At 41.9% G+C, this 26168-nt stretch overlaps 1 protein-coding gene across 1 annotated transcript in view; it reads right to left on the bottom strand.

Annotated features, from left to right (window-relative positions):
- The window catches only part of LOC311147358 (plexin-D1-like), a 79799-nt gene that overhangs the window by 34347 nt on the left and 19284 nt on the right, over window positions 1–26168 (bottom strand). Inside the window, 8 exon segments of the mRNA XM_084184044.1 lie at window positions 3605–3762; window positions 4554–4647; window positions 4811–4903; window positions 8423–8521; window positions 9810–9909; window positions 19895–20003; window positions 20115–20292; window positions 21008–21137. Coding sequence (XP_084040170.1) covers window positions 3605–3762; window positions 4554–4647; window positions 4811–4903; window positions 8423–8521; window positions 9810–9909; window positions 19895–20003; window positions 20115–20292; window positions 21008–21137 — 961 coding nt within the window.

Raw genomic sequence — 26168 nt, 5'->3', positions numbered from 1 at the left:
GTGGTCAAAACCTGGTACTTTCACAATACTTTACGGTAAATAATTTATCTAAACAGGAGGGGAAAAAACACCAGATTTACAGGGAATACATTGCATAGTATGGAGAAGAAATACTGAATATTATCTGAATAAATTAATATGGCGCATTTTGATGCAATCAATTAGCTTAATTTCAACAAAATAATGTTTCAGAATGCCAAACTACAGAAACAATTTCCGAACAATCTGAGATGGTGGGCGACATGGCTTGCTGAAATGACATGTAACGACTCATTACGGTATTTTACCAGCTTGCCATCCACATAAGTAACATCCCAGCTAGTACATTTGGTTTTTTGGAAATTGTGGGAACTTACGTTTTTTGGTTCTGGGAATGAATCCATACATTTCCTGACTGGTAAAACTGAATGTTTTTTAAATGTTCTGAAAACGGAAGTGAAAATGTTTCCTTTTCTGGGAACGTAAATGTTTAAGTTGCAGGGAGGTTCTGAGAACATTTTACTATGATTTCCTGAACGTTTTCCTGGGAGGTGTTAACGTTCTGAGAACGGAAATTATAGGTTATTTGAATGTAATTAAATAACGTTCTGAGAGCATATTTCCATAAGACTTTTAATAACACTGCTAGCTTAGTTTGTGTTAACTGTTTTGAACTCCAAGCAAAGACAAACTACAGGGAATTGTTTTAAGAAGGTCATGCCGAGGATAATTTAGCAAATTGATTTTGAATTTTAAGTCATAATAGTTCGGACGCTACAGACGATTTTGTGAGAAGACCGATTTTCGGGGTGTCTCATGGTCTGACAAACACCGCTCTAGCTCTGTTACCTTTCACCGCAGATGCGGAAGTGCAACATAGGTGGATGTGGTGGATTGAGACTCATCCAATGCAAAGAAACAGATATCTCTAGATTAAACTGACAGATTTTTATGGGGATTTTTGTATTATGCTAATTCGATTTTAGTGAGAGCGCGGACATCGACCTTTATAGAACCATGAGGAAACCTGTCGGAAACGCTATGCTGAAGTAGTGAAATTCCTACCTAAGGAACATGTGCTTCTCAGAACATATACAAAGTATGTGGACACCCCTTCAAATTAGTGGAGTCGGCTATTTCAGCCACACCCGTTGCTGACAGGTGTATAAAATCGAGCACACAGCCATGCCATATCCATAGACAAACATTGGCAGTAGAATGGCCTTACTGAAGAGCTCAGTGACTTTCAACGTGGCACCATCATAGTCAGTCAGTTCGTAAAATTTCTGCCCTGCTAGAGCTGCCCCGGTCATCTGTAAGTGTTATTATTGTAAAATGTAAACGTCTAGGAGCAACAATGGCTCAGCCGCGAAGTGGTAAGCCACACAAGCTCACAGAACGGGACCACCGAGTGCTGAAGTGCGAAAAAATCGTCTGTCCTCAGTTGTAACACTCACTACCGAGTTCTAAACTGCCTCTGGAAGCAACGTCAGCACAAAAACTGTTTGTCGGGAGATTCAGGAAATGGGTTTCCATGGCCGAGCAGCAGCACATAACCCTGAGATCACCATGCTCAATGCCAAGCGTCGGCTGGAGTGGTGGAAAGCTCGCCACCATTGGACTCAGGAGCAGTGGAAACACGTTCTCTGGAGTTATGAATCACGCTTTAGCAGTCCGACGGACAAATCTGGTATTGCCGGATACCAGGTGAATGCTACCTGCCCGAATGCATAGTGCCAACTGTAAAGTTTGGTGGAGGAGGAATAATGGTCTGGGGCTGTTTTTCATGGTTCGGGCTAGGCCCCTTAGTTCCAGTGAAGGGAAATCTTAACGCTACAGTATACAATGACATTCTAGACGTTTCTGTGCTTCCAACTTTGTGGCAACAGTTTGTGGAAGGCCCTTTCCTGTTTTAGCGTGACAATGCCCCCGTGCACAAAGCGAGGTCCATACAGAAATGGTTTGTCGAGATTGGTGTGGAAGAACTTGACTGGCCTGCACAGAGCCCTGACCTCAACCCCATCAAACACCTTTGGGATGAATTGGACCGCCGACTGCGAGACAGGCCTAATCGCCCAACATCAGTGCCTGACCTCACTAATGCTCTTGCAGTGTATGTGCTAGATACTCCCCCGTAAAGCTGAGAACTCTGACTGACTGTAACTCTAACTAACTCCTGATGATTCTCTGTCTGGGAAAACATGGCTGCCAAGGCATTGCATCACACTCCCACAACCACAGCCCCAGTTTCCTGCCTTACAATCACCTCTCTCCTGAGGCAGCTGTTTGAGTGTGTGTGTGTGTGTGTGTGCGTGCGTGTGTTCGTGTGATTGTATGATCGCGCGTGTGTGTGTGTGTGTGTGTCTTTGAGCTGCCCACGCATTGAGGATTTCAACACATCTAACCCCAGTCATCTCAGTGGGATACACACACAGATGGACATTCAACAGTCCATGAGTCATGACACTGACACAATGGCTGATACAGAGAGTCATGCAGGGACGCTGAGTGTGCTGACAGTGGTAACTGCTACTAGTCTGTGTGTTGTGCCTCTAAATCCTTGCTGGCCTTTGAGTAAAGGTGTACCCATGTGTGTAAAATACTATATATTGTGTGTGTGTGTGTGTGTGTGTGGTGTGTGTCAGATTCCTTTGTCTCCCTGCTGGGCCAGACCAGGCAGGTTTAATCTACAGGAAGTGTTTAGGCCGACTGGGCCTCATGCGAGCCGTACTTCCCGTCTGCAACTGCAGCACAGATAAAGGCAGCATTCAGTACTGTTCAAAGTGGTTTTAACGCAACTCTAAACAACTCTTCAATGCCTGGCAGTTCAAACACAGTGGCATAATCACAGTGGTTTAAAAGTATCGGTACAAAGGAGCAAGGTCACCCAGATGAATCCAAATGAACTGTTGAAACCATGTGTTCCCAATAGTCAGCTGACTGGGTTTCATGACCACAAAGAGGTGACCACAGTGAGATCTGCAACCAAATATAAATGTTAATTCCCTTGACCCATGTGGTCGTAATGTGGTCACATCTGTAATGTAGTTTTGTATTGCTCTATTCTATTTCTGTGGGTGACCGCGTAGAGAGCTCAGTACAAACATTATGCACAGAATACACACATACACCTCAACACCACATGCACGCACACGCACACTCTCTCTCTCAACTCTACACACACACTGGCCAAAACAGATAGACAGGGTTAGGCAGTGGGTAAGTGTTCCCATGCCCTCCGTCATCCCTCCAAATAAATGGTGTTGTTCCTCCATAAGAGCCAGTGTCTAAGTGGTGTGACTGTGCTGTGGAGTCAGCCAGTCAGGGAGTAGTAGTACAGTGTGTTATTTCAGATTGACTTGGTTTAATGAGCCTCTGTAAAAACACTTCCCCTTCCAAAAGAAACCCTCATCACAGTGCCCACCCGCCCCACATAATGTGACAGGTCATGTGACACACAACCACTTCCTGTTCCAAATGAGGGCCTAGGTCAATAATGAGGGGATGGAGAACTGCAGGGATGAGTGTGTGCACACTACAGGATAGTTTCAGTATCTATCAGACTGGTTCAGTCTTATGGATCTCGTGGATGGGACATGATGTGTGTGTGTGCGTTTATTCCTACCCTGGTGATCTCGGGGTCAGGACACTGGCTACTCATATACTGGCAGTCGTCCCTGGGTCTACAGCTGTTGTCACACCAGCCACACAGATGTCCCTGGTCCTCACGTCCCCAACACTGGGAACAGTCCCCACTGCCCACCTCACAGTTATATACCTCCACTGAGAGAGAACGAGGAGGAGGGAGAATGGAGAGAGCTTTATTATCACAATACAGCATGCTAGCAACATACGGGCTACATCATGTAACCGTATAGGTTGAATATATCATACTGAACCTATGTCCGTTGCTTTGGATTAAAAATATTTTCAACATAATATAAATAAACACAGAGAAACAGAGAGGAAAGACATAAGAACAGAAAGAGAGAGAAACAGATGAGCACCTCCATGTTCCAGCACCTCCCATAGAGAAATCATGTGTGCTTGTGTGTGTGTTTTGATGACTGAACACGGTATGAAGCATCAGCCTTGTAATAAAGTATGCCGGTATGAAGCATCAGCCTTTTAATAAAGTAGGCCAGTATGAAGCATCAGTCTTGTAATAAAGTATGCCGGTATGAAGCATCAGTCCTGGAATAAAGTATGCAGTTTTTTCTGGTTGTGGACCAAGGTTGTTCTTCTGCTCAAAGGGCTCACATGGTAAACACATGGCCTGTTAACATTGAGAATATTCTGGCATCTGGGAGTGGGCTTGTGTGTGTGTGTGTGTGTGTGTGTGTGTGTGTGTGCTTATTTGGTTTTACTATCCTTGTGGGTAACAGAAGTCCTCACAAAGATAGTAAAACAAGGATGGTTAGGGGTTAGGGGTTAGGGGTTAGGTTTAGGTTTAGGGTTAGGGGTTTGGGGTTAGGGTTAAAGCTTAGGGAAAATAAGATTTTGAATGGGAATAAATGTTTCGGTCCTCACAAGGATAGTAAAACAAACGTGTGTGTGTGTGCGTGCGCTCATACCTGTCATGGGTTTAGGGCTGTCGATGTATTTTTCCAGGTGTCCCTTTCTACGTAGAATGAGCTGAAACACCTGGCTCCTCTCCACTGTGGTTAGCTATATGGTAAGAGAGACAAGCCCACTGATTGGCCATTTCACCATACACGACCAGTAAGCATGGCTTAATTGGCCATACACTAAACAGCTTATTTCTGATTGGCCCTTTACTCAGATTGTGTTGAGTGACAGGTGTTCTTGGAACATGATTGGTTGTACTCACCGTCACTCCACTGCACTTGACCACTGAGCGCTCCTCCAGCCATCGGGAATCATACCGCTGCTCGTTCCCAAAGTCACACTCTAGCTCCTCCCCCTACGGAACCAAACAATTCAGACATGTCGTCATGACAATGACATTTCATTTCTAAGCCAATCTGAGGGGTGGCACAGTCTGACATCACCCAGGGAAATGGGGACACATTTTGGGATAGATACTGTATAGTGCCTTTACACATCTTGTTAGGTTTTTACTTTCCTCGTCTTAGCTAGTCCTGTAGCTTAGATGCCGTTCTGTTTCTGCTTCAGCCAACTGCTTTGGAAATGTCATGCCAAACATTGGCAAGAGAACATTGGCAAGAAAGTGACAAGTTAGCTAAAGCAACAGCCTGGCACCCAGAATACTCCATGTTTTCACAATAGTTTGTTTTGGAGCTCTCTTTATTCAGAGTGTGCACTTCTTCTAGTTCCATTATCAGCACAGTGGCTGTTTCGTTTAGTTGAGCTAACATACATATCAGTTGATCAGGGCTAATGTTAATAGGTTCATGAATGTACATGCACTATGTAGGGAATAGAATGTCATATGAGAAACAATAACAGGGACCTGGCTGGGAGAGAACTCTGTCCTCCTGAATAGTTGGTAACCATTGACAACCCTGGGAGGGGAGGAATGCAAAACATCTAAATAGCCCAGGATAATTGTCCCTGCCAGGCAGAAATTCTGAATCCATTTATAATTCATCATATTCATCAACATCTGGACGGTAAAGTCCCTACCTCAGCAACTCATCTGGGAGGCAGAGGGGTTTATTATAAATTCACATCTGAGCCAAAACATCAGGAGATACGACCACACATACTGTGTGTAATAGTGTACACGTCAGGAAGAGAAGGACAGTCAATCTACTCAAAGTGCTTGTAGTCAGTCATAACGTATGTATGAACAGTTACATATGGATTGATTTAACAGGTTACAATAGAACAGGATAAGTCATAGAAGTACAGTTGAAGTCGGAGGTTTACATACACCTTAGCCAAATACATTTAAACTCAGTTTTTCACAATCCTGACATTTAATCCTATTAAAAATTCCCTGTCTTGGGTCAGTGAGGATCACCACTTTATTTTAAGAATGTGAAATGTCAGAATAATAGTAGAGAGAATGATTTATTTCAGCTTTTATTTATTTCATCACATTCCCAGTGGGTCAGAAGTTTACATACAATCAATTAGTATTTGGTAGTATTGCCTTTAAATTGTTTAACTTGGGTCAAACGTTTCGGGTAGCCTTCCACAAGCTTCCCACAATAAGTTTGGTGAATTTTTCCCCATTCCTCCTGACAGAGCTGGTGTAACTGAGTCAGGTTTGTACGCCTCCTTGCTCGCACACGCTTTTTCAGTTCTGCCCACACATTTTCTATAGGATTGAGGTCAGGGCTTTGTGATGGCCACTCCAATACCTTGACTTTGTTGTCCTTAAGCCATTTTGCCACAACTTTGGAAGTATGCTTGGAGTCATTGTCCATTTGGAAGACCCATTTGCGACGATGCTTTAACTTCCTGACTGATGTCTTGAGATGTTGCTTCAATATATCCACATAATTTTCCTTCCTCATGATGCCATCTATTTTGTGAAGTGCACCAGTCCCTCCTGCAGCAAAACACCCACACAGCATGATGCTGCCACCCCCGTGCTTCACGGTTTGGATGGTGTTCTTCGGCTTGCAAGTGTCCCCCTTTTTCCTCCAAACATAACGATGGTCATTATGGCCAAACAGTTTTCTTTTTGTTTCATCAGACCAGAGGACATTTCTCCAAAAAGTACGATCTTTGTCCCCATGTGCAGTTACAAACTGTAGTCTGGCTTTTTTATGGCGGTTTTGGAGCAGTGGCTTCTTCCTTGCTGAGCGGCCGTTCAGGTTATGTCGAATTAGGACTCATTTTACTGTGGATATAGATACTTTTGTACCTGTTTCATCCAACATCTTCACAAGGTCCGTTGCTGTTGTTCTGGGATTGATTTGCACTTTTCGCACCAAAGTACATTCATCTCTAGGAGACAGAACGCGTCTCCTTCCTGAGCGGTATGACGGCTGTGTGGTCCCATGGTGTTTATACTTGCGTACTATTGTTTGTACAGATGAACGTGGTACCTTCAGGCATTTGGAAATTGCTCCCAAGGATGAACCAGACTTGTGGAGGTCTACAATTTTCTTTCTGAGGTCTTGGCTGATTTCTTTTGATTTCCCCATGATGTCAAGCAAAGAGGCACTGAGTTTGAAGGTAGGCCTTGAAATACATCCACAGGTACACCTCCAATTGACTCAAATGATGTCAATTAGCCTATCAGAAGCTTCTAAAGCCATGACATTATTTTCTGGAATTTTCCAAGCTTTTTAAAGGCACAGTCAACTTAGTGTATGTAAACTTCTGACCCACTGGAATTGTGATACAGTTAATTATAAGTGAAATAATCTGTCTGTAAACAATTGTTGGAAAAATTACTTGTGTCATGCACAAAGTAGATGTCCTAACCGACTTGCCAAAAGTAGTTTGTTAACAATAAATTTGTGGAGTGGTTGAAAAACTAATTTTAATGACTCCAACCTAAGTGTATGTAAACTTCCAACTTCAACTATATATGACTGTGGTGCTTTGAACTTTAAAACAAACTTCACGTTACATTGTTTGTTTTCCTTCTGCTTTCTACTTGATTTCCCTGATTCATAAAGATCTTCTCTGAATAGTCATTGCGTTCTTTGCCTCATATAGACTATATGCCAAGATGAGACATAGAGCCATGTTTAAACAAGCGAAATAACAGCAAGGAATGCCAGGTCAAGCCAGTTTGGTCATCCCACTGTAGTATGAGACCTACTTTTCTATACTTTACAACACATATGCATCTGACTCACAGCAATGCTGATGACGTTGTTCAAACAACTGAAATGAAATAATAACAGCTATGAAAGGTTGATTATATCTACGCCAATTAAAATGTGTTTGTGTGCGTATGTGTGTATGTGTGACAAACTGTCTGTCGCCATAGAAACCCAGTCAGAGAGTGTGTGAAAGGGCACAGGGTTACGGTTATGACTGACCAGACCTGGCAACTAGTCAGAGATGGAATGTCACAAGCTAACAGAGTCAGACCCTCATCACTGATACAAGATCAGCTTTTTTTTCCTCCAATATGTTGAGGTTAGGATTTGGGTTATACAGACTGATCTGAAATCAGTGTCTGAAGGTAGAACGTGTCTAAAAGTGAAAAGATAGGGCAAATAGTACTAAAGATTGCTATGTGTTCTTTGAATGTCTCCATATGTCTGTGAATGCCTGTATATCTACTGAGAGATAAGATATCAGAGAACCTGGTGTGAACAGACAGCTAAAAGGTGTTTCAAATAAGTGCAGAGTTAAAGCCATTCATCATTCTGATTCTAACCTATCCCACACAGTTACAGCAGATGTCTCAGCTCATTCCCATAGAGCAATCATTGAGGGGTTCACTATCATTCCCACGAATCTCCCTCTAAGAGCCTGAATTACTTCACTCCTATCCGACTGTACCACATTTAGGATAGTATTTAACAGGGGCTAGTGTATATTGTACCTGCTCCACATTGCTTAGCAACAGGGTGAAGTCCTGGGTCATCCCCGAGGGCGAAGGTGCAACATTCTCTGCCATAAGGCTTGGACAGGAAGCAGCATTCTGGGGGACAGGAAGTGACACACACACTCAGGGGTTAAAGAAAACAATGGTTCCCCCACAGACATCCGCTTCCAAAAATACCTGTCCTGTTTATGTGGCTGAGAGGAGGAGGAAATGAGAGGGTGAAGCTCTGCTCTGCTCAGAGGGGAAACAACAACAGCCTAAAATGGAGGGGTGGTGAGGGATTAGAAAAACAGACAACGATGGCGTAATGATGGCAGGATGGGGCTTAACGCAGAAAACTAGACTTAAGACTCTATTTCTGACCATATTTACAGAACTTCATCTAAGATTCATCAAAATATGGTATTTCATGGTATGTCCAGCTGACTAACAGACTAACAGAGGCAAGCTCACTCTGACGCACCTAACCACACTCCTCCAGAGTACACCAGTTTCTATGGACTCAATTAGAATGTGAGTGGGGATCAAAACAGTGGCAGGGCGACTTTGCTGTGCATTAACAGTTTACTGTTGGCTCTAATACCAAATGCAGTATGAGAGAGGGGTGGCTGACTGCGCCACAGTGGTGATGCTGTCAGACCCTAGGTATGCTCAGAGGAGGTGAGTAGTGTGTCTAGGGGGTTGTGATAGCTTCAATGAACTTATAGAGCTTGTCCTGCCGTAACATAACAATACTTAAAGGGATAGTTGTTCTCACAACAATTAAAGTTTGTCTGAGATTTGTATATCTCAAAAGAGGTTTAATATTGAGATCAGTCCTCCATGCCAGATTTGGACCATTTTAAAAACATCATTACTAACAAACATTTTCAGATGAAAGCACCTCCCTCTCTGGCACTATACATGCTAACTAGACACCAGGGCACCATTATACAGCACAGTAGACAGGAAAAACTGTGAAACAATGAGCCTATCCTTCACACTGGTTCCAGTGGGCCTATCAAAAGCCGCCACTATGAAGAACTGGGAGAGAGAGCTCTGAGAAGGTCATAGAGGCTTTAACATGGCCCATTATCTCGTTAGGAGTCTGTTAACCATGTCTCCCTGTGTTTTATGGGCTGTTTCAAAAATGGCTGACATCAGTAAGATAGCTTTAACCTAGTATGACTGGCCAGAATGTTACATGAGACCAAATCAGAATGGACTGAGATCATCATAGGAGCTTCTGATTGGTTGCCACTGATCTAGGGTTTAGTTTGACATTTTCCCCTCTAATGTTTAAGGTTAGGACTAGTGGGGAATGGATCCTCGATCTATAACTAATAGAGCTACTAAAACTAGCCAGTGTGTCTGATTGGAGTGGTTTAACAGATGGATAACTCACCTCTAGCAGTCTATGCTTGGAGTCATCTTTAATGGAGAGGCAAGAGTGGTTGTCCTGGTCCCAGTAACACCTCCACCTGGTGCTCAGACAGCTGATACACCTGACACACAGGAGAACACACATTGATAAGGGTTAGACCAGCGTTTCTCAAACTCAGTCCTCGGGACCCCAAGGGGTGCACCTTTTGGTTTTTGCCCTAGCACTACACAGCTGATTCAAATAATCAACTAATCATCAAGCTTTGATTATTTGAATCAGCTGGCCAAACACACACACACGTGAGACATGGAACCTGTGGTAAACACTCAAACAAACCCAGTGGAAAATTCAGTGGACAAAGCAACATGCACGGTCAAACAGGGTCACACTGGCCACGATAGAAGATACTGAACATCGAGTTCCACTTTTCACGAGGAGCTCTGTAAAGGCAGGAATCCCTGACAGAGCTGTGTGCATGTGTGTGTGTGTTTTCCCAGATAGCAGCCCAAATAAGAACACCTCCATTGTGTGTCACTCTATTGCCTGTGGGTGGAAGACAGATGTCCCCACACCAGGAGTGATAGCGCCTCCAGTGATACCCTGTCTGTCTCGTAACAACCATGGGGGAAGGTGTGCCAGCTTGCCATTTAAGATTGGGGAGATGAAGGGGTTTGCAGGAACGTGGATGGGTGTGTGTGCTGGGTGTGTGCGCTGGGTGTGGGTGCTGGGTGTGGGTGATTAGAAGTAGACGACCCACTCCAGGGACTCTTCTCAGGCAGCTTTTTTGTTTTAGCTAAATTACTCTCACTCTACACGATATAAACAGCTCTACAGGCTACATTGTCATGGTGCACAGTCAGTACACAACACAATATTGATGATGATGAATGGATACAGATATGTTTGAATACCCAGTCATGTTCATATAATCTCAGACATAAATTATTGCAGTTTAAGACCATCCATAGAACATCCTATATGCCGGTAAAACTGAATATCATGCACTCAGAAATGTAATTCCTCTGCTGGAAGTGTAAAAGAGAAAAGGGGACATATTTGCATATGTTATGGTCTTGTGAAGGCTGGCTAAATTGTGGCAAAGAGTATGTTCTTTTAGCTCAGCATGTCTACTGATTCTCCCTTCTCCCTGTTTTTGTTGGCTTGGAAATGTTGATACTGGAGACTTATCTGAAGAAACTGTGTAACCTAGCATTTATAGCGGCTAAGAAATGCATTGCCATTAGTTGGAAGGTTGGTTATCCTCCCACAATGTCACAATGGATGGCAGAAATATCAAGTTGTGTATCATTAGATTTGATTTATTACAAGATTAAGGGTATACTGGTCTGGTGCCTTATATGGTTAAATGTTTGACAAATGGAGTCTGTATTGAAAACATGAGATTGTTTTTAGTCGAGCAGTCACAAATATATTTTTTATTTTCATGGCACACGAGACACCTGTGTGATTTGCGTTTGTCTCAGTGGACTAATCCATTGAGGAGGCCCATTGGTGTAAAGTACTTTAGTAAAAATACTTGAAAGTAGCCCTTTAAGTCATTTTTTGGGGTATTGGTACTTTACTATTTCTAATTTTTTACAACTTTTACTTTTACTCCACCACATTCCTAAATAATTTTTACTCCATACATTTTCCATGACACCCAATAGTACTTGTTACATTTTGAATGCTTAGCAAGACAGGAAAATGGTCCAATTCACGCACTTATCAAGAGAACATCCCTGGTCATCCCTGCGGCCTCTGATCTGGCAGACTCACTAAACACAAATGCTTTGTTGGTAAAAGATTGTCTATGTGTTGGAGTGCTCTGCTGGCTATCCGTAAATTAATAAAACACAAAAATCGTGCCATTTGGTTTGCTTAATATAAGGAATTTGAAATGATTTATGCATTTACTTTTGATACTTAAGTATATTTGAGCAATTCTATTTACTTTTGATACTTAAGTGTATTTAAAACCAAATTCTTTTAGACTTTTACTCAAGTAGGATTTTACTGGGTGACTTTCACTTTTACTTGAGTTATTTTCTATTAAGGTATCTTTACTTTTACTCAAGTATGACAATTGGGTACTTTTTCCACCACTGAGAAGGCTGCGTGCGGGATGCCACGGTCCAAGAATATGTGGAATGTGGCTCAGTCTCCAGAATGCGCTCTCTCCCGCCTTTTCGTGGGTATTCGTTGTTTCATAACTTCATTGTTTATTGTGTCTATCAATTCCCCATTACATACATCACCAGTAGCAGCCGACATTTACCGTCCTATAATTTCTAATCTGCAATGTTTGTTTGGTTATGGTAATTTCTGTTAATGCATTCAATATATTATTATTACAGTAATTTACCATTCTCATTGTCGGAGTGGACATGTTTTTTGCAGAACTCACAACCTATGCTACACTTGTGAGAAACAAGTTTTTGTTTATTTCATTCCATTTATGAGTTTTGTCAGTTTATATACCGTCTTTTGTTAAAAAAAACTCCTGTCAATGTTGAGTAAGGACATGCACCTGATTACGCATATAGAAGTAGGACTAGGCTACCTGGCCTGAACGCAAATGTAGGCCTATAAATGTTCCCATTTGGGGATGTCTGATGGTATTTCTTATTGTCTTAACTCACCACCACTAATTAGCTGTGGAGCTTCTCAAAGTAGTTTTTCTTCACCTCAAACAGCAAGTAAACAAAGTCTGTTTTTAGAATCAATTGAGAATGACAATAGTTGCTCAAAGTTTTGAAAAAAAAATCCAGCTCTCCCCCTTTCGATAACCACTCAGCATGAAAGTGAAAAATGTAATGCTCTAATCCAGTGGAAACGTCATAAAATATCTGATTACTTCTTATCCCTTGCACAAATAGCCAACAGCTGTGTCTGTCCTGAGCTCACTGGCGCCGGGAAACTCTGAGGGCCCAGAATATTTTAGACAATGTTTAAAGTTTGCTAGTGCAAGTTTTGGGGCGACCCAGTTGATAGTTCATTAAAAAAAATCAAGATCGTTGCAGACAGGCCCTGCATAGCCAATGTGATTTATAGGATATTTATTTTTATTAGGATACTTTCTACCTTTTATGTGTTGGCTTTATGTAGGTTATTATTACATAGCTGGCAATGGCAATAAAAGTTACTTTTAGATTAGTATTATTTTCATTTAGATTTATAATGAAGATTAACCACAGCCAATGATTTTGAGAAATAAAAACTATTATAAATGAAATGAAACTGTTTCACGAAAATGTGCATATGAAAATCATTACTGTCATGCAGATTGGTAGAAATTGTAAGATAAATTGGCACTCCAAATGGAAAAGGTTGCCAACCGCAGGGGTAGACTATTACCGGCAACTTCAGGAGCATAAAGGCAGAATCTGCGAAGGCCAGCAGCAGCGGGAAAAGGAGGGTCGGGAACAGTTTTTGTATTATTCTGGTTAGGCTATCTTGATCTCTGGCTCCCTCTTGAGTCATTTGTGTGTCTTCATTATTTAATCAAACAGTGTGTTTAAAGCATCAGACTAGTTCAGTAGGCCTACATATAGTTGATTTTATTAAAACACATAGGGTGTGTCTATATAGGCTATGGAAAAAGACACGTTTAAACATCTCGACCAATCGATTGGTCGAAGAAAAGGACTACTCTTGGTGGACCAAGATTAATTTTAGTCGGGGACAGCCCTAGTAGAAATGCAGGAAATGCGCTTTAGATGACCAAAAAATTCTGAGGGAGGACCCCCTGCCAGGTTATGTCCCCCCCACTTCTAAAACCAAAGTTGCGCCGCTGGGGAGAATATACATTTTTAAAGGGAGGGTCAGAGGGAGAAATGAGAGACACAGAGGGATAGTGAAGGAAACAAGAGCGACAGTGAAGTAGAGTGAAAAAAGAGGGAGACAAAGAGAGAGAAAAGAAGGGGGAAGTGTGAAACGCACTTCACCTAGAAACCACATTGCCACAGCTCATCAACATAAGTCATCAACGTAAGGGAATTTCATATTTTTTTCAACCAACCTTTAATCTAAATCCAATGTCATGGTGAATTTTTTTGTTGATTTCACATTGAATTATCGTTAATTGACAACTCAACCAAATGTAAATCACAAATATATGTTGAACTTACATTTGTGCCCAGTGTGAGAGAGTACTCTCAACGCACATACACCCCCGCACGCATACGCAAACCCTTCTGGATGCAAACACAGACGCAATGCCCACAGAACCGAAAAACCAGGCCTCGCTCCAAACACAGAACAAAATAAGCCTGTATCCAGTTACAGTGTGATGGTGACACTCTAGTGTACACGGACAGCCTCTCTCAGTCTAACTTGTCTTTCTGCAGTTATTAAAGGTCCAACGCAGCCATTTTTATATCAGAATCAATAATTTCTGGGTACCTTACTGTGATTGAAATCAATTAAAATTGTCAAAAAGAAACAAAAATAGCTTCTTAGTAAAGAGCTATTTCTCAAGCAAGAATTTAGCTAGGACTGTCTGGGAGTGGTCTGAGTAGGGAGGGGAAAACTGAAAATGTGCTGTTATTGGCAAAGAGGTTTGGAACTCTTTCGTATTGGTCTATTAACGAATTTACTGCATGGTGATGTCACCATGGAAGAACAAAACTCCATCCCACCAAAACAGAAATGTAATGTGGTATTTTCAATCAGCTCTTACACTAAAATGGCATTATCATAATTTTCACAATTTCACAGTATTATTCCAACCTCATAAAGTGGAAATATATATAAAACACAGGAACGCACGTTTTTGACTGCACTGGGCCTTTAAGAGAGCATCTCGAAGTGATTCAAAGTGGATAGAGTATCTGAGGTCTTGTGCTCTTCCTGTGAGAATGGCAGTTAGCTCATTATCACCTTCAACTACACAATCTAACTTCACACCTTCAAACCTCACTGAGGACACAGGGGCTTGCAAGAACACACACATACAACATCTTACATATCTTCTTCGAGATTTAACGTGTAAAGAAAAGTGCTACTTCAATTACATCTATTATTATTATACACCTGCATACACACACACACACAAGTCAATTTTCACACCTCTAAACCAATCTGACAAGTGGACCGAATGAACACACCCTAACAGTTTGCTGCTATGTATGCACACACATACACATTGTAATTTATAGGTACATACACATACATTATACACATCACACTATACACATTAAACATACAGTGGCTTGCAAAAGTATTCACCCCCCTTGGCATTTTTCCTATTTTGTTGCCTTACAACCTGGAATTAAAATGGATTTTTGGGGGGTTTGTATCATCTGATTTTCACAACATGCCTACCACTTTGAAGATGCAAAATAAAACAAATTGTGAAACAAACAAGAAATAAGACAACAAAAAAAAACAGAAAACTTGAGCGTGCATAACTATTCACCCACTCAAAGTCAATACTTTGTAGAGCCACCTTTTGCAGCAATTACAGCTGCAAGTCTCTTGGGGTATGTCTCTATAAGCTTGGCACATCTAGCCACTGGGATTTTTGCCCATTCTTCAAGGCAAAACTGCTCCAGCTCCTTCAAATTGGATGGGATCCGCTAGTGTACAGCAATCTTTAAGTCATACTACATATTCTCAATTGGATTGAGGTCTGGGCTTTGACTAGGCCATTCCAAGAAATTTAAATGTTTCCCCTTAAACCACTCGAGTGTTGCTTTAGCAGTATGCTTAAGGTCATTGTCCTGCTGGAAGGTGAACCTCCGTCCAAGTCTCAAATCTCTGGAAGACTGAAACAGGTTTCCATCAAGAATTTCCCTGTATTTAGCGCCATCCATCATTCCTTCAATTCTGACCAGTTTCCCAGTCCCTGCCGATGAAAATCATCCCCACAGCATGATGCTGCCACCACCATGCTTCACTGTGGGGATGGTGTTCTCGGGGTGATGAGAGGTGTTGGGTTTGCGCCAGACATAGCGTTTTCCTTGATGGTCAAAAGGCGCAATTTTAGTCTCATCTGACAAGAGTACCTTCTTCCATATGTTTGGGCAGTCACCCATATGCCAAACGTGTTTGATTATTTTTTTCTTTAAGCAATGGCTTTTTTTCTGGGCACTCTTTTGTAAAGCTCAGCTCTGTGGAGTGTACGGCTTAAAGTGGTCCTATGGACAGATACTCCAATCTCCGCTGTGGAGCTTTGCAGCTCCTTCAGGGTTATCTTTGGTCTCTTTGTTGCCTCTCTGATTAATGCCCTACTTGCCTGGTCCGTGAATTTTGGTGGGCGCCCCTCTCTTGGCAGGTTTGTTGTGGTGCCATATTCTTTCCATTTTTTAATAATGTATTTAAAGGTGCTCTGTGGGATGTTCAAAGTTTCTGATATTTTTTTTATAACCCAACCCTGATCTGTACTTCTCCACAACTTTGTCCCTGACCTGTTTGGAGAGATCCTTGTTCTTCATGGTGCCGCTTGCTTGGTGGTGCCCCTTGCTTAGTGGTGTTGCAGACTCTGGTGCCTTTCAGAACAGGTGTATATATACTGAGATCATGTGACACTTAGATTGCACACTGGTGGAAGTTTCTGATATTTTTTTTATAACCCAACCCTGATCTGTACTTCTCCACAACTTTGTCCCTGACCTGTTTGGAGAGCTCCTTGTTCTTCATGGTGCCGCTTGCTTGGTGGTGCCCCTTGCTTAGTGGTGCAGACTCTGGTGCCTTTCAGAACAGGTGTATATATACTGAGATCATGTGACAGATCATGTGACACTTAGATTGCACACAGGTGGACTTTATTTAACTAATTATGTGACTTCTGAAGGTAATTGGTTGTACCAGATCTTATTTAGGGGCTTCATAGCAAAGGGGGTGAATACATATGCACGCACCACTTTTCTGTTATTTATTTTTTAGAAAACAAGTTATTTTTTTCATTTCACTTCACCAATTTTGACTATTTTGTGTATGTCCATTACATGAAATCCCCCCCCCCCCCCCAAAAAAAAAAAAAAAAAAGTTGTAATGCAACAAAATAGGAAAAACTCCAAGGGGGATGAAGACTTTTGCAAAGCACTGTACATTAGCCACAGCTCTTCACAGGAAAAGCATGAACAGGACCAGCCATAGCTCTTACTTACTTAGCCAATTAGCTTACTTCTACTTCCACACTATATTAATTTCACATTTAATCCCGTGTCAAGACTTCAACCAGGCTGAATTTAAACTTTGCAAATAGATATAGAATAATATTGAAACATCATCCCCCTCGCTAAGTACAGAGGGAAAGCTATTCAATTCAATAAACTATATTTACGCCCAATAAACAACAGTTGCTAGGCAAAACATAGTAGTGTAGACCACATAAAACAACATGAGAGACACTGTATATAGCCAACCAACAACATACAGTACATACAAGACAAATATAAACAATAGAGCACCCCTCAGTGACACCAACACTGATTTCTATAGCTCTGATATAGAATGGCATCATGGCCATAGGGGCCACAGGGGCACGTGCCCCCTAAGATTTGTCCTGTAATTAAAAAAATTAAATAATTATTATAATAATATACAGTATATATATATATATAATACTTTTTTTGTTTGTTTGTTTGTTTGTTTGTTTGTTTGTTTGTTTGTTTGTTTGTTTGTTTGTTGTTTCTCTTTAATACTACTAGCCACCTATATACACTGCTCAAAAAAATAAAGGGAACACTTAAACAACACATCCTAAATCTGAATGAATGAAATAATCTTATTAAATACTTTTTTCTTTACATAGTTGAATGTGCTGACAACAAAATCACACAAAAATTATCAATGGAAATCAAATGTATCAACCCATGGAGGTCTGGATTTGGAGTCACCCTCAAAATTAAAGTGGAAAACCACACTACAGGCTGATCCAACTTTGATGTAATGTCCTTAAAACAAGTCAAAATGAGGCTCAGTAGTGTGTGTGGCCTCCACGTGCCTGTATGACCTTCCTACAACGCCTGGGCATGCTCCTGATGAGGTGGCGGATGGTCTCCTGATGGATCTCCTCCCAGACCTGGACTAAAGCATCCACCAACTCCTGGACAGTCTGTGGTGCAACGTGGCGTTGGTGGATGGAGTGAGACATGATGTCCCAGATTTGCTCAATTGGATTCAGGTCTGGGGAACGGGCGGGCCAGTCCATAGCATCAATGCCTTCCTCTTGCAGGAACTGCTGACACACTCCAGCCACATGAGGTCTAGCATTGTCTTGCATTAGGAGGAACCCAGGGCCAACCGCACCAGCATATGGTCTCACAAGGGGTCTGAGGATCTCATCTCGGTACCTAATGGCAGTCAGGCAACCTCTGGCGAGCACATGGAGGGCTGTGCGGCCCCCCAAAGAAATGACACCCCACACCATGACTGATCCACCGCCAAACCGGTCATGCTGGAGGATGTTGCAGGCAGCAGAACGTTCTCCACGGCGTCTCCAGACTCTGTCACATCTGTCACATGTTCTCAGTGTGAACCTGCTTTCATCTGTGAAGAGCACAGGGCGCCAGTGGCGAATTTGCCAATCTTGGTGTTCTCTGGCAAATGCCAAACGTCCTGCACGGTGTTGGGCTGTAAGCACAACCCCCACCTGTGGATGTCGGGCCCTCATACCACCCTCATGGAGTCTGTTTCTGACCGTTTGAGCAGACACATGCACATTTGTGGCCTGCTGGAGGTCATTTTGCAGGGCTCTGGCAGTGCTCCTCCTGCTCCTCCTTGCACAAAGGCGGAGGTAGCGGTCCTGCTGCTGGGTTGTTGCCCTCCTACGGCCTCCTCCACGTCTCCTGATGTACTGGCCTGTCTCCTGGTAGCGCCTCCATGCTCTGGACACTACGCTGACAGACACAGCAAACCTTCTTGCCACAGCTCGCATTGATGTGCCAATCTGGATGAGCTGCACTACCTGAGCCACTTGTGTGGGTTGTAGACTCCGTCTCATGCTACCACTAGAGTGAAAGCACCGCCAGCATTCAAAAGTGACCAAAACATCAGCCAGGAAGCATAGGAACTGAGAAGTGGTCTGTGGTCACCACCTGCAGAACCACTTCTTTATTAGGGGTGTCTTGCTAATTGCCTATAATTTCCACCTGTTGTCTATTCCATTTGCACAACAGCATGTGACATTTATTGTCAATCAGTGTTGCTTCCTAAGTGGACAGTTTGATTTCATAGAAGTGTGATTGACTTGGAGTTACATTGTGTTGTTTAAGTGTTCCCTTTATTTTTTTGAGCAGTGTATTTTATGAAGTTGGCATTAGCTAGCCCAGATAGGTTCCCAATCTCCCAACCTCATAACTAGCTACCAAGAAGCCATTTCAGGCTATTAATCAAGTTAGAGTAGCTAGCTTGTCTAACTATCTCAGCTGGCATGCCTGCTGGCAAGGTTGGTAGACTTTAGAAAAGCAAGCAATAACTAAATGTACTGAAAAAGACTCACATTCCTTTAAATCTTTTACCCAGATTTTAGCAGAGATGCAGAGAAGCATATTTATCTTTAAAAAAGAACCACCAGTCAGGAGGATACAGACAGCTCAAGAGGTATGCTTAGATATGCAGAAAAATATATATAATTTTGACATAGAATGAATCATAATGATTAGGGCTCTAGATAGCAGGAAAGGTGGTTTCAGTTGTTTGAAAAACGCAAAATTGTTCAATCCTCATGGACTTTGTGCCCCCTCACATTTTTGGGGTGCATTACACCTCTGTCTGCAGCCCTTTCTGCTTGGAGCTCCATGTGCTGTGAGAGAATGCCAGTGAGACTATAGATGACATTTGGCCGACATTTGAGTGATGCGAGGGACTTGGCAGAGAACTCTGCTCAGGGACAGGGCTGATTGCGTGCCTCAAATTTCACAGTTATGATCCTGCTATTTCGGCTTAATTTGAGGCTGATTTATCTTGGTGGATCCGGGGTAAACAGAGACAGTGCTGATTGGAAGTGTGGAAGTGTGTGTGTCAGCGTGTTTGTGTCTTGTAACTGGGTTTAACTTAGGAAGGTCTTGTAATAGTGTTAGTGGTTAAAACTACAGTATAAGTTGGTTAACCAAGTGTAAAAGAAACCCTAGATGACTCATAGACTTAAAAACACTCACGCAGTCTTGGGGTGTATCACTCCTGTCCTCTCGCAATCATAGATGACGAAGCTCCCGGAAACCACGGACGTGCCGTTCACCTTTATCGCCACGGGAACCATCAGGTGATCTGGCACAACAACATATAATATGGAAATGTCTCAGCATATGTCAAGATCAGCAGTGATGTCACAGGATGAAATCCAACTATTGGTCTACCAGTAGTATATGTAACCCTTACCTCTGCCAGGGGGGATGTTGGGGTACCTCTCCCGAGGCAGTAGGGGGCAGGTCTGAATCTGGGCTGGGCCGTAGTCCAGGTGCACCGTGGCTGCCGTGGCAACGCCCAATCCATAGTCACATTCCACCCGCGAACCAACCAGATCAGGGACACTGCCGTTTATCAGAATCCCCACATCCTGGTGGAGAGAAGGAGGGGTGAGGGGGTTGGAGGCAAGGAAAGAGAGGGAGAGAGAAATCTTTATGTCTCCAAAAGACAGATGGCAATAGTAAACTTGCATCTAAACATACTGTTGCGTGACGAGAGACATGAGAGATCTATACTGGGATCACAACACTGAGGAACATCACACTTCATTGTCTGTCAATCTCACTGAACTCATTTCAATATGTGGGAGAAAAACAGAGGGGGAGGAAGAGGGGGAGACGTGGGGGGTGTGAATAGTCAGAGCGACAGACAGAGAGGAAGATGACATAGCTGTAGAGACAGTAGTTGGAGAGGCCAGTGATATATGGTAACATGCTACACTGAACTCCACTCTATTGTCTTTGGAATTGATCCTTCCTGGCTGTGGCGCTGACTTCCTCTTTCCTGCTTGCTGCTTCCTGTTTGGGGAGACGGCAGTGGGCCCAGCTTCCTGTGGTCCTGAGTGATGACTTGGGATTGGACAGCTGCTGGACCTATCTCAGCCAACCTGACCTACATACCTAACACAATGCTGTGTCTGATCCTCATAATGTACCGACTGTACATACACTTGAGAAATATTATGAACGTAACAACTCAATACTTTAAATAATGACTTGGCACTTCACATGATTCACTTAACAATATGTTTGAACTTACATACACCTGATGACACATAAAAACAGTTATGATGTAATGTATGGTACCTTGATGTCAGCGGACAGGCTGATCTCTGGGGGGGTGAGAGTCATGGAGGGGCACTGCTGGGGACCTTCGCCCATCCCGATCCAGGAGCGCGCCAGAGGCCCCCAGGAACACTCCCTCTGGATGGAACACCTGCACAATGGGCACATAGAAATACATTGAGTACATGGGTAAATACGTTTAAATTGGAGCCAACTTTTCTAGTAATTTATGTTCATAATCTTACTCTATGGGAAGATATCTCATAGTGAGATCCCACTGGGCACAGATCTCAATTCAACGTCTATTCCACGTTGGTTCAACGTAATTTCATTGAAATTATATGGAAACAGCATTGATTTAACCAGTGTGTGCCTAGTGGGATAACTCATAATGAAAGTTTTTCATAGCCAAACTACTGTCTAGCAGTGCTTCTTAAATGAGCTCCCAGCTTCCTCTATGGACCTAGTAGCAACAGAGCTCCACATTGCAAACTCTGTTTACTCAGTGTTTCCACACATCTGCTCTCCTCTCATTGCAGAAAGCGGACATATTATGATTTCTGTCTTCATTAAATCTCAATGTAGCATTTCGTGGGCTGGTCGGTTTCCCACAGAGTTGCGTATCAGACTCATCATCTCATTGTGTCACATGAGAGGTCTGGGCTGTCAGTCAGTCAGTCAGTCAGGTCAACACACACAACACACTGTTTGACTTGGTGTCAAACATGTTCCCATCACAACCTAAACCCCCCGGCATCGAGATCAGAGGCCAGTTAATTCAATTAAGGAGCTACCAGGCCAAGTCATTCATGTGTGTGTGTGTGTGTGTTTGTGTGTGAGTGCTTCTGTGTACATCTGTGCATATGTATGAGGGACAGACTGTGAGAAAGTGGGAGCTTATCAAGCAGGGTGAGCTCATATATTGACTACTGTTTCACTAATAAACTTCACCAGTCCCTAAGCACAGAGCACAGCTAGTACTCCTGCAGTGCATTATAGAGCAAGGACACAACGACCTTAAACTATAGATAAACTAGACTGGAGCAGCCACAAGCAGTAGAACAGCAGTTAGAAGTTATAATCACCATGTAATGACTTTGGCACCCATACTTTCCTTTGACACTTTAACAAGTCTGTTCTAAAATAGGTGTGAGTGAGCGAGCGAGCGGCTGTGTGTATGCTTTTAAATGTGCCTCTGTGTGTGTGAGTGAATGTCCTGATTGTTGTCCTACTGGCGGTAAGGGACCAGGAAGGACCATGAGGTCAGCTGCTCTTCTAAGAATAGAATGGCTCTGCAATCCCACAGAAATACCCTACACGCACACAAACACACACACGCAACAACCTCAAAGTCATATAACACAAGCAGTTTCGACAAACTTAACAGCCTCTCTGGAACAAGTTGTGGGTGTGTCAACGCTTGGCCCCTCACTGGCCAATCAGAACGTGCTCCATGGCGAAATCTGTGCTTGATTCAAGTTGTGTATTTACTGTCTTTTATGTACTGCCTTGGAATCAACTCCAATTCCAATGTTAGTTCGTTATAGTTTGTTAAATGGCTTACATAAAATAAATAACTAAATGTAGATCTATATTTGATAAATACGTTAACTTGAACCCGTTTGCAGTCCACCTTGTTCTAAGTAATTGCATGGCTTCAATAGCATTCACACTGACATAGGGGCTAGGCCTACTGTAAATTGCATTACGGCTGAGCAAGGACATGCCAAACGTTGTCAACAAGCAGTATTAAATGAATGATGGATAAGGCCTAAAAAGAGAATGAATAATTCTAAACAAATTCTAAACAAAACAGCAACTTGTTTTCAATAGTCACACTTACAGGCACCATCATTTCTTCCCATGGGCATATAATATTAAAATAATGCAGACTATGGAGGGTTTTAAACACATCTAAACTTTTCACAGTAGCTGGACAAAGATCCAATATAAATAGAAAGGGAGAATGGCCAATCACCGTTATACTGCTACCAAATAGTCCTATGTTTTATGAAGGTCATCGGAACCATCTTACAGATCAGATGGCATTCACACATCTCCAGAAGTTCCATTGCAAGCGCGCCACGGACGTTGTCACCATAAAACCAGGAAGGTGAATCATTCTAATAAGTTTGGTTGTAATAAAATGTAATGAAAAACAAGCAGTTTTTTTTTAAACAACAATAAATAAATGTAAAATGTAATGACATCATAAAATGGCCAGGATAAAAAAGACACACATTGCTGTTGAACCAGTCTTCGTTATAGTAGGCTTAAGGGAGGGCTTGGGTTTTGAACATACAAAATGGAAATTAAGCAATTTTTTACAGGGTACAGATGACTTCTAAATACGAGGTTCAACGGCATTCACCGAGGTACTCATCTCTCATTTCATGATGGACATGGACACGTAGCCTACATCATGGAGTGGGTTTTACGCACATCCAAAACGGGACCTTCATGGCTAAAATAATGTGGGCCTGCCTACAATGCATAGATAAAAAGGGAATGTCAGCTCACTGTTTTACTCCTCTCAAACGTGATATTTTAATAAAGCTTTGGTGATTAAGATGTATTTCCAAGCGGTCTCAGGAGCCAAACCCTTTATCGACAGTCATTGGGCAGACACAAAAAAAAGCCTTAATTGAGAGGATGGGAGGCTATGCTTGGTTTTTAATAACATACAACGAAACGTTTCTAAATACGAAGTATACAGGCACCAGAAGCACATTGGCCTACTTTTGTTCCATGCGCATACAGTATGGGCAGTGGGCATCACAGCTGGATAGACTGCATTTTCGCTGTCAAAATTCATGCCATAACCAACTACATTACCGCTAAAACCAGCTTTTGGTTGTTCTTAAATATCCCTATCAGCAATGCCTGAAAATAGCACTTTGGATCATGTTTTTAAGGCCACACCTCAAATATTTCCACCCCGCCCATCTGAGTGCAAGTAAGCTGATAGGCCTATAACACAGGTGAATTGCCAAACCTGGCATTAGGGTTGGAAAATGCCAGTGCGCCAGTTTTACAGGACAAAATTGCAAACGAACATGCGTTTGACACTAACGCCGCCTTAATGCCAGCCGAAAATAGAGCCCTAAACGTTAACGCCTGGTGCTGCTCAGGAAAAGTTTGGCATATCTCACTGTTTTGAAATTGTTTCAAAAAATCCATTCACACCCTGTCTGTCATCTCTACCACACTCACAGTGATCATGATGTACATAAGTAAATACATAAACAACTCCCTCTCTCAAACACACACACCCACCCACATCAGCAGCCTGTCATCACCTGTCAACTACTTTGCTAAAGCAGGCAGGTTTTAAATGGAAACACACAGCTCCTTACAGTTTTTTATCGCTTTGGTGCAATTTCACAAGTATGTGGTAAAATTTCACAATTCTTAGTACAAAACTCAAAACAGATCAAAAAGGCAGTTGTTTTCAAAACTCTAAGCATATTTTCAATAGACTAAGTACAACACACAAAATCATACAGTCAAACTTAATCAGCGTTTCATCTAGAAATACACCTTCCTAATATTGAGTTGCACCTGCTTTGTATTTATTTGAATGATAGGTATGATGTGCAATGAATATATTGTTTTTATGTGACATTAATATGGTTGATTTTTAAGGTTAGGGAAAAGTGCAGTGAATAGTGCAATTTTTTGGATGTCAATATAAATGAATGGATTTATGGTTGTTTGTAATTTTGTCTTGACTTTTAATCATTATATATGTTATTGTTTTTGCCATCGAGGAACACTTTGGAAACAAGCGTTTTAATTAATACCTTCAAGTGATATCCTCTGGGTCCACATTGTACATTTTGTTGTATATGTCTGTTACCCAAAATAAATTCAATTCAATTCAATATGTCATGGAAAGAGCAGGTGTTCCTAATGTTTTGTAGTTATCCGTTCTGAGAAGATTAAGTGATAGTTAATTGCATTGTTAACAAATGACAAGAGAATCATGTAAAATGTAAAGTGAATAGTGCATTTTGAAAAGCACATACTTAGATTGAATATGTATCCAAATTGAAAGAGTGATTTGGTGTAGTGAACATGTGACTTTGTGAATTTGTTTGTTGTACTCGGTCAATTGAAAATGTGCTTAGAGTTTTGAAACATGAGCCATTCTGATTATCTGTTTAGATTTTTGTGCTTAGAGTTGTGAAAATGTACCAAATACAGTGCCTTCAGAAAGCCTTTTTCCACATTTTCTGGTGTTACAGCCTGAATTTAAAATCGATTACATTTAGATTTTCTTTTCACTGGCCTACACACAATACCCATTAAGGTCAAAGAGGAATTATATATTTTTTAATGTTTACAAATTAATACAAAATGGGCACCTATTGGTAGATTGGTCAAAATAAAAAAACAGACATTAATATCCCTTTGAGCATGGTAAAGTTATTAATTACACTTTGGATGGTGTATTAATACACCCAGTCACTACAAAGATACAGGTGTCCTTCCTATCTCAGATGCCGGAGAGGAAGGAAACCGCTCAGGGATTTCACCATGAAGCCAATGGTGACTTGAACACAGTTACAGAGTTTAATGGCTGTGATAGGAGAAAACTGAGGATGGATCAACAACATTGTAGTTACTCCACAATTACTAACCTAATTGACAGAGTGACAAGAAGGAAGCATGTACAATAAATAATATTACAAAACATGCATCCTGTTTGCAACAAGGCACTAAGGTAATACTGCAAAAATGTGGCAAAGCAATTCATTATTTGTCCTGAATACAAAGTGTTATGTTTGGGGCAAATCCAATACAACACATTACTGAGTACCACTCATATATTCAAGCATAGTGGTGGCTGCATCATGTTATGGGTATGATTGTAATCGTTAAGGACTGAGAAGTTTTTCAGGATAAAAAAGCACAGCTAAGCACAGGCAAAGTCCTAGAGGAAAACCTAGTTCAGTCTGCTTTCCACCAGACACTGGGAGATGAATTCACCTTTCAGCAGGATAATAACCTAAAACACAAGGCCAAATCTACACTGGAGTTGCTTACCAAGAAGACAGTGAATGTTCCTGAGTGGCGGAGTTACAGTTTTGACTTAAATCTGCTTGAAAATCTATGGCAAGACTTGAAAATGGTTGTCTAGCAATGATCAACAACCAATTTCACAGATCTTGAAGAATTG

This window comes from Coregonus lavaretus, assembly GCF_964263955.1.
Source record: "Coregonus lavaretus genome assembly, chromosome: 20".
Taxonomy (NCBI): domain Eukaryota; kingdom Metazoa; phylum Chordata; class Actinopteri; order Salmoniformes; family Salmonidae; genus Coregonus; species Coregonus lavaretus.
Note: the sequence above shows the minus strand (reverse complement) of the source record. Positions and strands in the feature narration are given on the sequence as shown.